This window comes from Limulus polyphemus, unplaced genomic scaffold, assembly GCF_000517525.1.
Source record: "Limulus polyphemus unplaced genomic scaffold, Limulus_polyphemus-2.1.2 Scaffold31, whole genome shotgun sequence".
In the NCBI taxonomy this organism is placed as follows: Eukaryota; Metazoa; Arthropoda; class Merostomata; order Xiphosura; family Limulidae; genus Limulus; species Limulus polyphemus.
This window is the reverse complement of record NW_013665641.1, coordinates 31,633-47,430: the sequence shown is the minus strand read 5'-3', so window position 1 is coordinate 47,430 and position 15,798 is coordinate 31,633. Positions and strand designations below refer to the sequence as shown.

General features: G+C 32.1%; 1 protein-coding gene across 3 annotated transcripts in view; it reads right to left on the bottom strand.

Moving 5' to 3' along the window:
* Nucleotides 1–15,798, bottom strand: part of LOC106459981 (zinc finger CCCH domain-containing protein 13-like) — a 69,931-nt gene that overhangs the window by 37,169 nt on the left and 16,964 nt on the right. For all 3 annotated transcript variants that reach the window (XR_002610687.1, XM_013919659.2, XM_013919668.2), the window contains exon 3: nt 11,696–11,860. Coding sequence is in view for 2 of the 3 variants with exons in the window: in XM_013919659.2 (XP_013775113.1) it covers nt 11,696–11,860 (165 nt within the window). In the remaining variant the exon portion in view is untranslated. The remainder of the gene's footprint in view (nt 1–11,695; nt 11,861–15,798) is intronic.

The following is a 15,798-nucleotide window of genomic DNA, read 5'->3' as shown; positions in this document are numbered from 1 at the left end:
CATGCACCACAAAAACTGCATCTCTGCTAGCCCCCTTTATTATATTTCCTGCTCTGTCAGTTATATCCTCCACCTACACCCCTAGGTAGCATAATCTAATTATTTTCTTTCTATTTACCCCACAGACTATCCTATCCACATGCCTTGTCCACCTATAACTATAACCTCCTTAAATTTATCATCCATATCCTTCTCTATCCCTTTTGTTTTCCTTCCCTCCAATAGTTCCTTATCTGCACAAGCCAAGGGCTGAAATCTGTTGCTCAATAGAATAGGCTCATTACAATTAAATCCACTACTTTTAGCCCTAATAGTACTCTTTCTAACTTTCTGAAAATCATTGTTAGCTGATGTATCCCTTACATGTAATATCTTAAGGTCCTCTTGAAATCCTGCTGCCATTTCTCATAGTCTACACTTCTCTATCTATTGCTTCTACTTTAATTAGAATAGCCTCCAACTTCTCCTCCAAACTACAAACTCTACATACAAATTGCACATCTTCACTACTAGCTTCCTTAAAAGTACATACCAGTCCAGAGTTCCCAAATAAAACTCACTCCTTGAACCTATAACACTTAAACTGTGAATGCTTAACTCCTACCCAAGTCTTAACCACTGTATTTATAGCCTGGAAATAAATACCAGTAGCCTATCATTAACATTGTTAGTGTTAAGCCTAACATTTAAAACCCAATTATATCAGTTTTCTATCACTACTTTATCTTCACACTAAAGTAATTAAGTTTATCTTTAATTACATAGAACTTAGAAATTAAAATGACAATAACTAGTCTTTACTTTGATGAATATGTAATGCTAATAATACAATGTATTTGGTCTGATTTATAGCCTACCTGTAACTAACCTTAATTTAAACTAATGGATCTAAGTTCAAGTAACCAAGTTAATCCTTAAAACACATAAAGACAATAAACTAATCTTTGGATTTTATTTAATAAAACAATGTACTTAACCTATTTTATGACTTACCAGTAAGTTGAATTATAGCTAAGCATAAAGTACTATTACATGTCCTATGCCTTACTTAATGTTGTAGTACAATTTACACCACTAAACTAATTTAAAACTCACCCTCTTATTTATATTTACCAATCTTACTAAATCTAGTTATTCGTTTATTATTTAACACAAATTACTACAAATGATAATATTAATATTAAATAATTTTCAAAATTCCATAACAGCTTAACTTTCCAACAACATCTCACTTGCGTAGCACCCTCTAAAGCTCAATTTTACTTTTGAAAATAAAAATAAGATATAAAAACACCAAAATTCTTGTAATTGGTTCTTTTTTGGGTATTTTATATCAATACTGAATCTTTTATGAGGGTCTATGTACTTTTTTTCACACAATCAATACAGCCTTCTGGACAACCTGGAAATTTCCTTAAAAATTGAGCCCTGAGACTTATGGCTTATTTCCATTTATAAGTCTGTACAACATTTTAGAAGTCAGATGATTATTACAAAAACCCAATTAAACCTGTCAGTAATGAGACTAGTGTTCCAGTTGTGATTTTAATACCATATTACTAGTGCTGGTAAAAATACACGTATGATAAACAATATTAAACAAATAACCATGCAAGTCAGGGGTCTTTACATCATAATTCATTTTACCACGGTATTTCTAAAAGCATGAGTTTAAAGCACAAAACATATAGCAGTTCCAGTTGCAGCAAATCAATTTTTTTAGCTGTACAGGAAACATCAGAACTCCACAATATCACATATTTCTTAGTCTCTATCCTAAAGAATAACACTTTGACTTGCATTATTCATAAATTTTACCTCTGCAGTCTCAAATATCTTCCTTTATGCTCATGAGTTTGAGCTAATTTAGAGCCATTTTTTTTTTCAAAAATATTTATTTGATAAAGAAAAATTTGTCTTCCATTTGCTGTTATTTTACTTCCTTTGGGACAATTTGGTCATGCAATTCAAAGTCTCTGGACTGAAACTAGTCCTGTGTATAAGCAAATTTCCTGGGGTTTCTGAACTATACATATTCATTAAAACATAACTTGTTTCTTAAAGTTGGTTTATGCATTCCTGAATTATTATTTTTTCCATGATCTTGATTCTTATCATATTCTAGCACTTTCCTATATCACAATCTCCTTGCATCTTCTTAAAAGTTGTATTCTTCATTGTGAGCAGTTGCTTTTTCCACTAGTTCCACTTTCTGTTACCAGAGTTTTCTCTGACTTCCAAAACCTATCCTGCTTCTTTTTGATTTGTTTTTGAATTCTGAAGAAAATAAATCTTTAACCCTAAATAAACATTTTTCACTCATATGTGACACATGTACTTTTGACTCATTGTTTCTTCAAACGTTTAACCTCCAAAAGAATATATCAAGCCTGCTTCACAGATCAGAACACAGTAATCAGCCATCCTAATAGAAAAAACCCACTTCATTTCTACATGTGATGATGTAGTATCTTCCTGAAGACAAAAAGCTAATTCCAGGTTTTTGAAAAATGTTAAATTGCATAGTTGGTCAGTAAAAATAAAATAATTATAGATATTTAATTCCATTAAGTGCATATTTACTTCTATGTAAAACAAATTACAAATAACAACACAAATAGTTAAGGACCCTCATCTAAGTATCATAAAAAGTATGTATATATAAAAAATCTGAAAAGACTGGCCACATGGTAGTGATATAAACAAAACATTGAAAAAATTGCCGAACTTCAAATTAAAAATATCTTCAATAGGTAAATAATGATTCACAAAGGCTGGTTCTTGCTACAAGCTCCAAATAAGCAAGACTTCCTTATGCCTTATATCACAGTTCATAAGGAGAATTATCCAGATTTCTGACCTTTCACTGTGGTCACTGTTATTTTGGTGACTGTTTTTGTAAGAAATATTTAGTGACAGTTCTACTCTTAGTAGTTTGCAGACATACACTGGTATGTATCTCCAATTTCCAACTGATGTGCATTACAAAATTGTAGATACACTGATTGCTGATTTCACACTCTCGTTCAACCATATTCAATTATTCTTACTCTGTCGATTGACTCTGTATGGAAAACAACTTGTAGTGTAAAATTTGAAGATTTATTTGTTTCAAGTACAGAATCTTCAATGGAAAGCAACTTTGCATAAAGGTTGTTTTAGTTTTGTAGAAAACCACAAGTTTCTGACCAAGCTCATGCCATAAAGCCCATAGTATGTTTCTGATCATGCTATAAAATAATCTTCCAATTAAAATCACAGTATAATCAGTAAAATGCAATATGTTTCATGATCTTGGGTTGATGCAATATAAAATTTAAATAACTGGTTTTATTTAAGGGCTTATGATACATATTGGTACTCAAATATATTTGATGAAAAGGGAGAACACATATATAAAAGTCACACTGGTTATAATATGTTACAGCATGCTTCATAGATGCAAGCTTACAAATCCTTCTTTCGAATGAGGAAAATGTCACACAGAAATCTTTACCAGTTATCTGGCAAGAACCTTATCTGTTTCCACATCTCTTATAGTGCTTTCTCTTTTAAGTTAACCATCAATAGACCTGCAGGTCTGTTCCTCAGAGCAATCATTACATTTTGTTTACAGATTCCCTTCTTCGACTTATGTAGGTGTTTAAGGTAAGTGTCCTCTAAAGAGGCAGTTTTCATTAAGTGCTGAGTAAATCACCTGGTTACTTCAGTAAGTACTGCTCATCTACCAAGCTACTCTGGTTTGATATATTTTTATTCTGGAGGAACTCGGTTATCAGCATAATTTTAACGGCAGTTTTGCTGAGGCTCTCTTTGCCTTAACAAAGTTGTTTTTAAATCACTTAAAGCCATTTCCAATGCTTTAGGGTGAGTGAGAAACAAAGAAAGTATAACTAAACCACTACATTTGCTACACACGCATGTGTATTAGCAGACAAGAGAATTAAATCAATTAAACAAAGCACCTTGTTCAGTATCGCAACCCTGACCCAAAATGAAATAAATTATCATTGATTAAAAAAAAAAGAAACATTTTGACTCTTAACAGGAGGATATAATGAAACTTTCTTCCAGTTATGGAATTTTAGCTGATTTCCAAAAAATGCCCCGTCAGAATCTGATTCAGCTAATTCAAAAACACTGCACAAAGTTTCCAGCACTGAACTGAAATAATGTGGAATGGCCATAAGTTTGGTTACAGATGGTGCAACATTAATGACTGGTAGTTCTTGCTGCCAAGCTTAAGTGAAAGAACAAGAAAATGCTGTCCTTTCATTGTATTTGCTAAAGCAAGTGCTTTTATGAACTTCACTTCATATGTGGAGAGGCTACTGAAATAGTTGTAGATGTTCTTTGGAGTGAACAGCAAATTACTTGGAAGTCCAGCATCAAATGAAGGGTCTTCAATTATCAGATGAAAACCAGAAGATCAAAACTAGAAAAAGCCAGTCGATGATTGTCCATTTACAATGCCAACCATAAGATATTTGAAGACAATGTTCCCTTACTTCAAGCTCTGAGGATGGAACAAACAGATACCCTTGCCTATGGACTAGTTCAAAAGATTAATATGAAGTTTGTTGGATCAGTGTATATTCTACAAAAAATTTTCCCATTCTCATCATGATCTTTCTCTCTACTGATCCTACAATTCAGCACTTCAAAGACACCCTTGCTGAAGTCTTCACTTTACCTCAAGTAAAATATGCAGTCTGGTGGCAGACTTGGTATAAATGAAATTTCTTGGTCAGAGTCTGTGAGCAAAATCTTGGAGAATTTGCTTGATAAATGTTGTTGTTGCCATTATTGTAAATATTGATGACAGATTAAGGACTATGTACCTGTAATTTCTACTTTTCACAAATTCAATCCTCAAACAATCCCAGAGAGAGGTAATCCAAGCTTCCATGTTCAAATGCTATCAGTCCACTGTAATGAGTCAGAGGCTCAAGAACAACAGGCTAATAAACTGAAAGTTGAATGTTGAAGATTTAAATACAAAATCCTTTAATAGAAATACAGTATTCTTACTGAAATGAAGATCAAGAATGGCTCTGAGACACAAATTAAGTGGTGCCTCTAACCCTTTATAGTTTTGTATAGTTCATATACTCTTTTCTGTCCTGAGGTTGTAAGGCTAGCTGAAATTTGTCTATCTGTGTCTATCTCTAATGCCTTGCCAGAAAGATGTGAAAGTATTCTAAAAAAACTCAAATTCTTGCTTCACATTTCCATAAACGGTCAGTCTTCACACACAGAAGAAGCTAGTGCAGTTTGAAGCAGGCTGTTAAGCAGTGATTTATCTTAAGAAACAAATGAAGCTGCCAAGATGTAGTGGTGGGTGGCCTACTAGCACAAGATGCAAAAGTCAAAACCTTAGGTGGACATGGTAAGTCATGCTATACTCCAGAAACATGAAGCACCATGCATCTTGTTCAACGAATTGCAGAGGTGTCTCATACAACTACTGCACTAAAACTTGTTGTCACAGATATGAGACCTCAGTATAAATGTGAATATCAGTCTGACTTGGGCCCTGTTAAGACTGAGAGAGAGCACTGACACTGTGTTTAGAATTTTATCATATGTTATCAATGGACAATAAAGTTATCATGAAAATACTCTTTCTGTTGCCTTTTCATACAATATTATTTTGGAATAAAACCTAACTAAAAGCTCAACCAATTCAGTCTTGAAACAGCTGCTCTTGAACTTGTAGACAGGAACAGGTTCTAAGTCAAAATGCAAATCTCAGTCCCACTTTCACAGACAGCAACTGTAACTTCATTTGAAGTCTTCACACAAAGACTGATAAAGTACAAGACACTAATTTGTTCAAAACACTCCCAGTGCAAATAAACCTAAAATATGCAAATATAATTTAAATTCAAGCATTTTTTACCTTTCTCGTGCAGCAGTTTCTGCTCATAATGTTGTTTGAAAAAAAAGAGGCCAGATAATACAGGATAGTTTCTTAAAATCTTGATTTTCACATTTTTCCAGTGGAGCATACTCCTGTGGCCCCTTGGGGAATTATTACTTTAAGTATGATGACAGTCCTTCAGTCCAAGCACTATCTCATACCAACAGGATTACCTTACTACTTTGGTAGTACCACCCACCTACTCTTAAAAGATAATAAAAACCTTGAAGAGGGGTGATATTTTGGTTAATACAGTATTTGTTTTTCTTCTTCAGATGTGTCAATACCATCAATGTAAAGTACAGATGAAACTAAATAAAACTCAGGCTAAAAAGAAAAGTATTTGCACATATTTTTGGTTTATCTCTTCCTCAACTTTATTTTCTTGGTATTCCCAAGATGAGCACACATTTCATTCAAACTGATAGGTAAAATATAGTCTACAAACCAAGATAACTAACAATTTATCCACTGGAATATGTAACATAACTTTGCAATCAAGCAGGTATCTGCTGAAAGAATCAGACTTCAATCTCTGAGGGAGTGGGTTAATGAGCTTGGTAAATGAACCTATATACTGCCAACAGAAACTAACATGCAAGTATAAGCTCCTGTCCTCTGAACATTTCCCTTTTCCAACTTAGCATTTGTGGATCAGATACTGGATGTTATAATGTGAGCTTGATCCACTGACCCAGATGCTCAGTCTTAACAGATGGACAGTTTAGTCTTCATACAAATTATAATGAGTCAGAGTCATGGCAAAAGTGACAAAAGTTTTCTCAAATAAAATTGGAAATGAAGCTGAAGAATCTAGCAAAATTGAAGCAATAAGGTGCTTTTTCTTTTCTTTAGATACTTTTCAGTGCTAAGGTATATTAGTGCACTATAAAACCTTTTATTTACACGCTCAATGTAAATATTAAAATTATGATAAAGTTGGTTAGTCTATCTGAAGCTATAGCTCAGAATTTCTGATTTGTAATTCAAAATAATTTTCTTGTTTGTCTGTGTCTTCTCAGAGAAACTTTGACACTGGTTTTGAACAACTGTTTTTTCAATAACTGGAAGTCTAGCAGGCTGACAGTTTAGCTTACAGCAACTTTGGCTTCTCAGAAAGGTGAATACAAATGTGAGAAACTATTAGTTGCCTATATACAAATTAAGGGAAGCTTAAAATACTATATTATTTATCTTATGTATTCATTGTAGCGTAAATTGTGTGCAGCAAAAATAATGTTCTTGGTTTGGATGTCAGATGCAATATAAACGTTTTTCAAATAATTTTTAAAGAAATTTCATGAAAGTAATTTCTGGATAAAGGTGTAACATGATTTTTGACTGAATCAATTTAACCCTAATCCTCCCAAATGACTTCTGAACTTCTCCAACCAATCAACTCTTATTGGTTCAAACACTCTGAGACATTTCAAGTCCAACATTGAGCAATTTGTCAACCAGGCTACTGAATAGAGGTTGCAACAAAGCTGAAGCTATTGTAGACATCTTGAATTATGGATTCATCTTGCACTTTCCCATTTCAGGCATGTAAAATCTACACTTTCAAAGAAGCTGATAAGACCACTTTTTGTGGCTCATATCTGAAAGGTGTGTCCTGCAAATGCTCCTTGGTACTTGGCAACTCTACTGAGAAAGGTGAATACCAAAGACATGGTTCATTTATCCTAAAACCCTTTGCAGCATGGAAGGATGCAAATGAAGTATTTACTTCCCACAGTCAAGCAGAGTTTCATCTCAAGAAAATCAAGTTTTTGTTTTAGATGTTCATAAAGGACAATATCTTAAATCATTTAGAACACACCAGGAAAATGAAAGCCACAGAAAATTGCCAGAGACTATTGTGTTTTCGTGACAGACAACAACTGGAACTACAAGACACCAATGTCTTTGGTCCTCTTATGCCTTACTGCAAAGATCCTGTTTTCAATGATGGAAAATTCAAAGCTATCTTACAAATGAAAGCAACATGTGGAGATGAGAACTTGAAGAAACACAATAAAAACAGCTCTGCTAATGCAGTTTATACTTCCATGTTCTACAAAATGAACTGATCTCCATTTGTGAAAGAAATGGTTGTTTCTCTCTTCTTGCTAGTTAAACATCAGATATAACAAATATCAAGTAATTATATATTTATATTCAATAAATCTTGGAAGGAATTTAGCATGAAGACTTTTTAGGATTCATTCCTATCTTGGTCTTTACTGGAAAAGGTCTTGCTTCATCAGTATTAATGGCCTTAGAAGATCTGGGACTACAAATGAACAAGATGGTGGGTCAAGCTTATGATGGAACAGCTTCTATGAGTGGTGAGTTCAGAGGAGACCAAACAGTAATGCAAAACCAATTCCCTAAAGCTGTATATATTCCCTTCAGGGTTAATACTTTGAAATTTGCAGTCACTTCAGCTTGTTCCATACTAGTAATGAGACATTGTTTTGGAACTATGTCTCTTATCTGTACCTTCTTTGAATCCTCTCCATCCTGTACTCAGGTATTGAAAAGGAAAATATGATAGTCTAGACCAGATTCAAGAAAGAGCAAGCTAATTATTCTTTGCAGAATCTATTGAGTGAAGTAACACAATGCTGTCAACTGCCTCATTGAGATTTATGAGCCCATTCTGACCACTTTGGAGGACCTGCAACAAGACAATATCAATACTTAAGCTGTAGCAAAAACATGTCAATTAGACATGTAAATGTAGAAAAATCAATTTATTGTCAGTCTGTTCCTTTCAAAGAGAGTTGTTTGGCCTCACTCTGCCCTTGTGCATGGTCCTGCAAAGCAGGCTTGCAATCATGTTAATATTGTTTTGAGCACATATGAAGATCTTAAGCAAAGTACCAAAATATCTTTCAAGGTTTTCTTCACCAAGATTGAGCATTTTGACAAAGAACTGGATTTAACAGAACAGGTACTGTTGCCAAGATTTGACCAACAACAAAATGATGGCCAGCAACATTCTGCAGTAGGGAAATACTTCTTAACATCATTTATATTCATTTTCCCTTATCACTTCTTGATGAAGTTGAAGGCCTAAATCTGAGTATACTAATACTCTTGAGATTGAACAAACACAAGTTTTCAGAGGCTGATATTCATTGGAGCACTGGCAAACTGCTGGTAGAGCCTGAAACATTTAAACAGGAAGTTGTGGCTGAAGAAACAGCAGACTGTTGAACAAAGAAACAAGCCTACATCATTTATATCAACACAAATATACAGTGCTGATTTCTTCCCTAATGGTCGCTTTTTGTTTGTGTTACATTGCCAATATTCACAAGAACCCCAGAGAGGACATTTTCAATGTTAAGGTGATTGAAAACATGGCTAAGAAATACAACTGTCAAAGAACATCTGTCGGGGTTGGTGTTGCTAACTGTCCATAGAGAAATTGACAGTGATTATGCTAAAGTAGCTGACTATTTTGCACTTGCAAAATTACATTGCATGGATTTTGGGTTGTAGTTTACTTTCTAAGTAAGCTTTTTGAATATATAGGTATAAGACTATAATTTTTTTTTTCACTTAAATGGTTTACTTCCAAAACATTGTTCAATCGAAACATAGTTAGAACTTCTAATTACTTGATCTCCCTAATTAATATGCATCAGTGATGCTTCATATCCATAGTGTCTATTATACCACTCCCTAAACAGCTTGTCATGAATCAATTCCAATTGCTATAGAATTAGTGGAAGGTTTTGTAGTTCATGCAGTGGTCTTCAAAAGTGACTTAGTGCACTAAAATCATTCTTGCTAGATTAAAAGGTATGCAAGAATATAGTAGTTTTAGAATTATTATAATGTTCCCGAGGTCTTTGGATGACATCAGCACAGTAATGCTGCGTTAAACAAAAAATGATGATTAAGAATCTCTTGTTAAATGTTCCTATGTTTTCTAACACAATGGTAACCTTAAACAACTTATGCTCATTTCAGAGAAACTTTGACTTCGCATAACATCTACTTTCTTTTAAAGTCTCATTCATGATTTGGTAAATGTTTTCATCTTTTGAAAAGTCTCTTGCATGATCCTGATCACCTATATTCTTCCTGTAAATTCAAAGCCTGACCTTGAACCATTATTACATACATTCATCATTTTGAAGTTATTATAATAACTTTCTTCATTTATATTCCCTCTTCTCTCTTTAAAATTCTTATGCAAAAAGGTCATTGTTAATCATTTTTTCTTTCAACTGATTGGTGTTCAATCACAGCTCATTTCCATCAGGTAAGTGATAGTAATTTTTATCCACTTCTACTCTTTCTGAAGTTTAATTTTTTACCCAATTTCTTAGGATCCTTATGTTTCTAGGATGATTTTGGTTAATATCGTTTTGTATCAGAACACCATTCCTGTTTTAGTAGACAATTCTTTACTGCAGTTTCTTGCCTGATCTTGTTCCCCCAAAAGTCCTTTGCTAAGGTAGTTTTTTTTTCATCTATTAATTCGTTGTTTCATATCAATAAATCTAGTTTGCATTTTAGCTGCAAAGTCTAAAATTCATGCTTTATTTACTCACTTTATTAATGTTCTTGTAATTTTTCCCACTGTTATTTCTTACATATTTAATGCATTTTTGGAAAACGTTTTTTTATGTTCTGTAAAATCATTGTCACCCTCTTTTTTCACATTAAATCACAGTGCATGAATAAGTCATCTTGGATTCTAATCAGTATATTAGCTATACTTCACACATCAGTAAGCTTATGAAATATAATGCATTCCAATGCTTTCTCATTCGCTCATTTGTTTCTTCAGAGTGTATTTCAAATCACATGCTTGTGTGGAAATTCTGATTGATGTGGAATGTCTGTACTTTGTTTTCAGACAAACATTTTTCCAATAGTCAAAAAACAGATTGACACAAACTTAATGCTTAAAGAGAACTTACTGCTATGACAAACTGTAAACTAGAGAGTTACACATAAAAAAGCATAACAGCAGATACACTTGTGTTATTCTCCCCTATTCCACACTTTCCATCTCCTTGAATGATGTTTGGAATAACTTCAACTTTGAATTTCTCAGTGACAGTGAGGCTGCCTTATTATTCACATTTACACAAACTTATCTTATGCTCAAATAATGAGATCACAATTTCTTTAAAGTATTATATTTTGATTACTGTAGCATTTTCCTAGTAGTTACACTCAATTCTTCTTTTGTCAAGTAAAATGACTATTCCTACTTTTTTGTTGTTTTTTTTAGTTCTTTTACTCCTTAGAAGTACTGTCAGATCATTTACTTTGTTTCAACTGTTGTAGAAAACGATTCAAGAATATTGAATAATCATAATTTGTATGCATGGAATTTCCAGAGATATAAAACAGTAGGGAAAGTCATACATCCAATTTTTAGTGTAAATGTAGAAAGATGTATGTGACAAGACTTTACCAAAAATTCTTTCAAAACTGAGGCAGCACTTTCACCTCTCACATGCTATATTTGAAATGCTTAAGCTGTATGTTTTAAAATATAAAACATTAATGAAACTCAGTTTTCTGCTTTGATTTTGGATCATCAATTACTACACAGCATGTGCTCAAGCTTACTTTCATCTTCAGCTGTAAGAAAGTAGAAAGCAGCAGATTACATGTTATTCACAAAAAGGAAAACAAAGCATCTGAAAACCAATTCAGATGGAGAAAAAATCATCTTAAAAGCCAGTGATGAAATTATTTCATGAGTAAAATAATTTCTTGATACATGTAGATGGAGTGGCTCTATTTCAACTATACCTGTCCAAAGGAGGTCCTGAAAGTTTACCAGCTGAGCCAGAATAAGGAGGACTGAATGAACGTCTTCTTTTTGGACTTGGCCTAGATCTAGAAGCATCAGGATGTTTTCTTCTCAAAGGAGACCTAGATCTAGGTCCAGAAGGTCTAGGCCTATTTTCTGTAGGTCTGAAAAAAATAAAAATAAAATTATAGCAACAGTTCCACATTTAAAGAAAATACAATTTAATTGCATCTGTTTAAAAACTGCTGTAAATAATAACGTAATATATAACTCTTAGAACTTTTACTTTAGAAATATCTATAATAAGACATGTTCCTCTCTGTATATTCTATACTTCTACATGATTATAATCCAGGACTACCATTATTTTAGAAATAACTAAATTTCAGTACCTTCTATCAATAAAACATACAAGAAAAAATATCTTATGTTGAAGACTAATAATTCATTCATTTCTACATGTAATTTCTATCTTTAACATAGAAGTAGAATTGAATTGTGTATACTTTATGGCATGAAATCAGTATCTACTGTTACCACTATTTAGTGAAACTTGTTTCAGACCCAGATTCATGACTGAGTTCCTTCTTTTTACGTACTATATTCTGCATTTTAAACTAGGATAAACAAATTAAAGCGAACATTCTTATATATTTAGATGCAAAATTAATATTTTGTGTAAACTTCAAACACACTTAACTATGTAGCATACAGAAAAAAATGTTCAATACAATTTTCAACAATTAAATGAAACTCATGTTACCTTTCAATTCAAAGTGGGTGCTGGTGCTCAACACTAATAATTTCATAAGTAGCACAGAAACATATAAATGCACCAAAATAAAACAATCCAAGTTCATGAACTTGTAACACTAAGTTATGAGAGTGCCCCTGCTTGAAACAATTCTTTGCTTTGTAAAGAATTAAAACTAAAAAATTTTACTAGAAAATGTAACATTAAAATTTTACGTGAGTTATAACAAAAAACAACATACAACTTTAGCAGATATGCAAAATTAATACTAAAAATTGTTTGAACTGAAATAAAATTAGGAAAGGAAAATGTGCAAGCACAGTTTAAAAACACAGTCTTTCCAGGTAAAAGTGTGCATTTCCTAATTTGTTACGCTGTTACTTTCAAAATGTAATTAAACAATTTTATTATTAATGTACAACAATAAACTGAGCATAAAAATGCATTTTGCAAATCAAAGTTTTATATTATCTATGTTTTAATTTGTTAATTTTAAAATAAATGTTTGAAAAATTCACTCTTTTTTTGTATTATGTCACAAGTCCGAGTTCCAATTTCCTAATTTCAAATATGCATAACCTTGATAATATGCTTCTACAGTTTCTCTTCAATTAGAAACACAAACTATACATAATTAGAAGCAAAAATCTAAAATCCCTACATTCTTAATTTGCTGAGGTATCAACACATTTGTCAACCCACCAGAGAATCCATTCTCCTCACTCTATGACTTTTGAAATTTCTTTGCTAATCAACTTTACACAGCTGATGGACATGTTTATAATCAACAGAAAGAGAAGACTCTCCACTACATAAAACTTACAATCCATTGTTTATTTTTGGTAGCAAAAGGCCATAGTTGAGAAGAAGTACTTTGTTTGGGTTCAGCAAATGTGTTTCTCTGAATACAAATGAATTTTTTAAGACCACTTTATAACTTATTTATAAAGACAGACAGTTTATAATAGTTTCAGGAGCAGTCGGTTCTAGTAACCGATAAATTTTATTTGTATTCTAATATGTATATTTGATAGTTACATGAATTTATTTTCTTGAAGACCCAAATTTCAAGAAAACATTAGACTTATGAAAACAAGCAATGTGACTGCAAAGAGTATTAATTTTTCCTATTTTCTTTTATAATGATTTCATTTCTTTAAATAATTTTCCAATTACCCTTCATATGAATGATAATATTTTGCAATTGTCTACCATACTGACTAAAAAGTAAACTTATTTAATTTGATGACAATTTTAATTTATTTGGTGAACATAATAAAAACAACCTAATGTTTACAAACACCGCAACTCAATACAACAATAGTATATCAATTAAAAAGTAAAAACACCATAATTTTAAATAAAGAACCAAACATTAACAAGATATCTTTATTAAGCCTCAAGTAATCTCAAGTGCACTGTACTAAATCATTTTTTATTTAATTAAATGATGCACCAAAAAACACAGAATAATAACATGCAAAAAGTAGACAATGTTCCATAACTAATAAAAATTTTCTGGCCTTCTAACTATGCGACAAGAGTGATTAGAAATTCATCTAAGCTAGTCAATGTGTTTCTCATGGAAATCAAATTTGAACTGAAAGCAAAATTGACAATTCTCCTTACAGAAAATGTAATATGATACATCATTTGAAAAATGAAAGACCCAGGCTTTCTATTGGTTACAATTACTATAGCAATGAACATCAGAGAGAACTACTACCAATTTCTGAGAGAGAGGATGTGAGAATTGGGTATGGCAAGTGGGGTCTGATTTTTTATTTGATAGCTCTGTAACCAAATATGATTGAAGGCTATAACAATTATGCTTTGTCTGAGCAATGATAACATTATAATGAATAATTTATGTTAAATTCCATACTTTTTAAGAGGGTGGTAATTAAATTAGAAAAGAGGGGATGCCAAGATAGCAAATGTCCCAATTCTCACCCTAGGGGAAATTCTATACATTTTTTTAATATTACCTTATCCCTTTATGGGATAGTAATAAATATAGCATAAAAAAAAAAGTCTACATAAATTTTGAATGCAACTCACTCAAACCTCATGACATGCACAGAAAAAAATGCCGATGGAGAGAGGGTTAATGCTCCTTTACTGCTATCCAGGTATAATAATTTTATATTACAAACTAACCTGTATTACAAACTCGCTTATTGTAAAAATAGCTGTTATTGTATTTTTGAATTTATACAATTTTTGTTGTATCCCAGCTACCACAAGGAGCTCTAGTATTGGTTAAAACATACTGTTAGTATATGATGGACATAGTGTGGTTGGAATAGTAATATACTCTCCTTTACAGAGTAACCCTCATGAATCAAATAAAGGATATAGGGTTTAAAAATACAATAGGCCTAAAACTATTTTTTACAACAAAGCGGGGTAATTAGTGGAATTTGTTCATTGATTACGTTCAGTTATATAAATTTATAGCACTTAGAAGTTACTAAATATGAGACTAATCTTCCTATTTATACCTTATTTGGTTTTTAAAGACATTTTCAAACTACCTTCACTTTATCTGATAGACAACTTCAGGTAAAACTATTTAGTACTACATTACTTTTTTAATCTTAAATCATTGTACATAAAAATGCATCATTTTTCCAATGAAAATTACTTTGCACACGGACTATTCAAAACAAATACTCAATATATTCATGGACAAAACTTTATTTTATTAAAAGTACTTCACTAAGAAATATGATTTTTTATATGTGAAAGACTTGTAATGTTAATTGAAAGACTGCCAAATTTCGTGAAGATATACCCAATATATAGAGGAACTTCATCCAGACGAGGGTCGAAACGTTGTAAATCAGCTTTCTTTGCGAATATGTGTCAGATCCTTGCAATCAGAGACACCAGGACAACAGACCATCCATTTTCTGAGAGCATAGTGTAGAGAAAAACTATATACTATTAAACTAATTAGCCATTTATGTGGATGATCATCAGAAAATATGGGATCATGATCTTCCACTGTGCATGACACAAGGTTTTAGTGTCTTACTTTCAAAATGTTAATAAACTACTTTTTGTTTTATGTTATACCAATTAGAATAACATAAAATTTTAGTTAATAATTCATATTTTAATAGTATACAAATTTTAAGTTCTTAATTCTACAAGGCAATATTTAACAAAATCCTGAATTTCCACTAGTGTGACCCACATGACACATTTTCTCTTAGCATGTCATCATCCATATTTTATCCACCACCCCTCAAAAAAGTATGAAATTAAATTTAAATTACTCTCTATAAAATCATTATTGCTCAGACAAACCATAACTTTTATAGTTTTCAATTTTGTTTGATT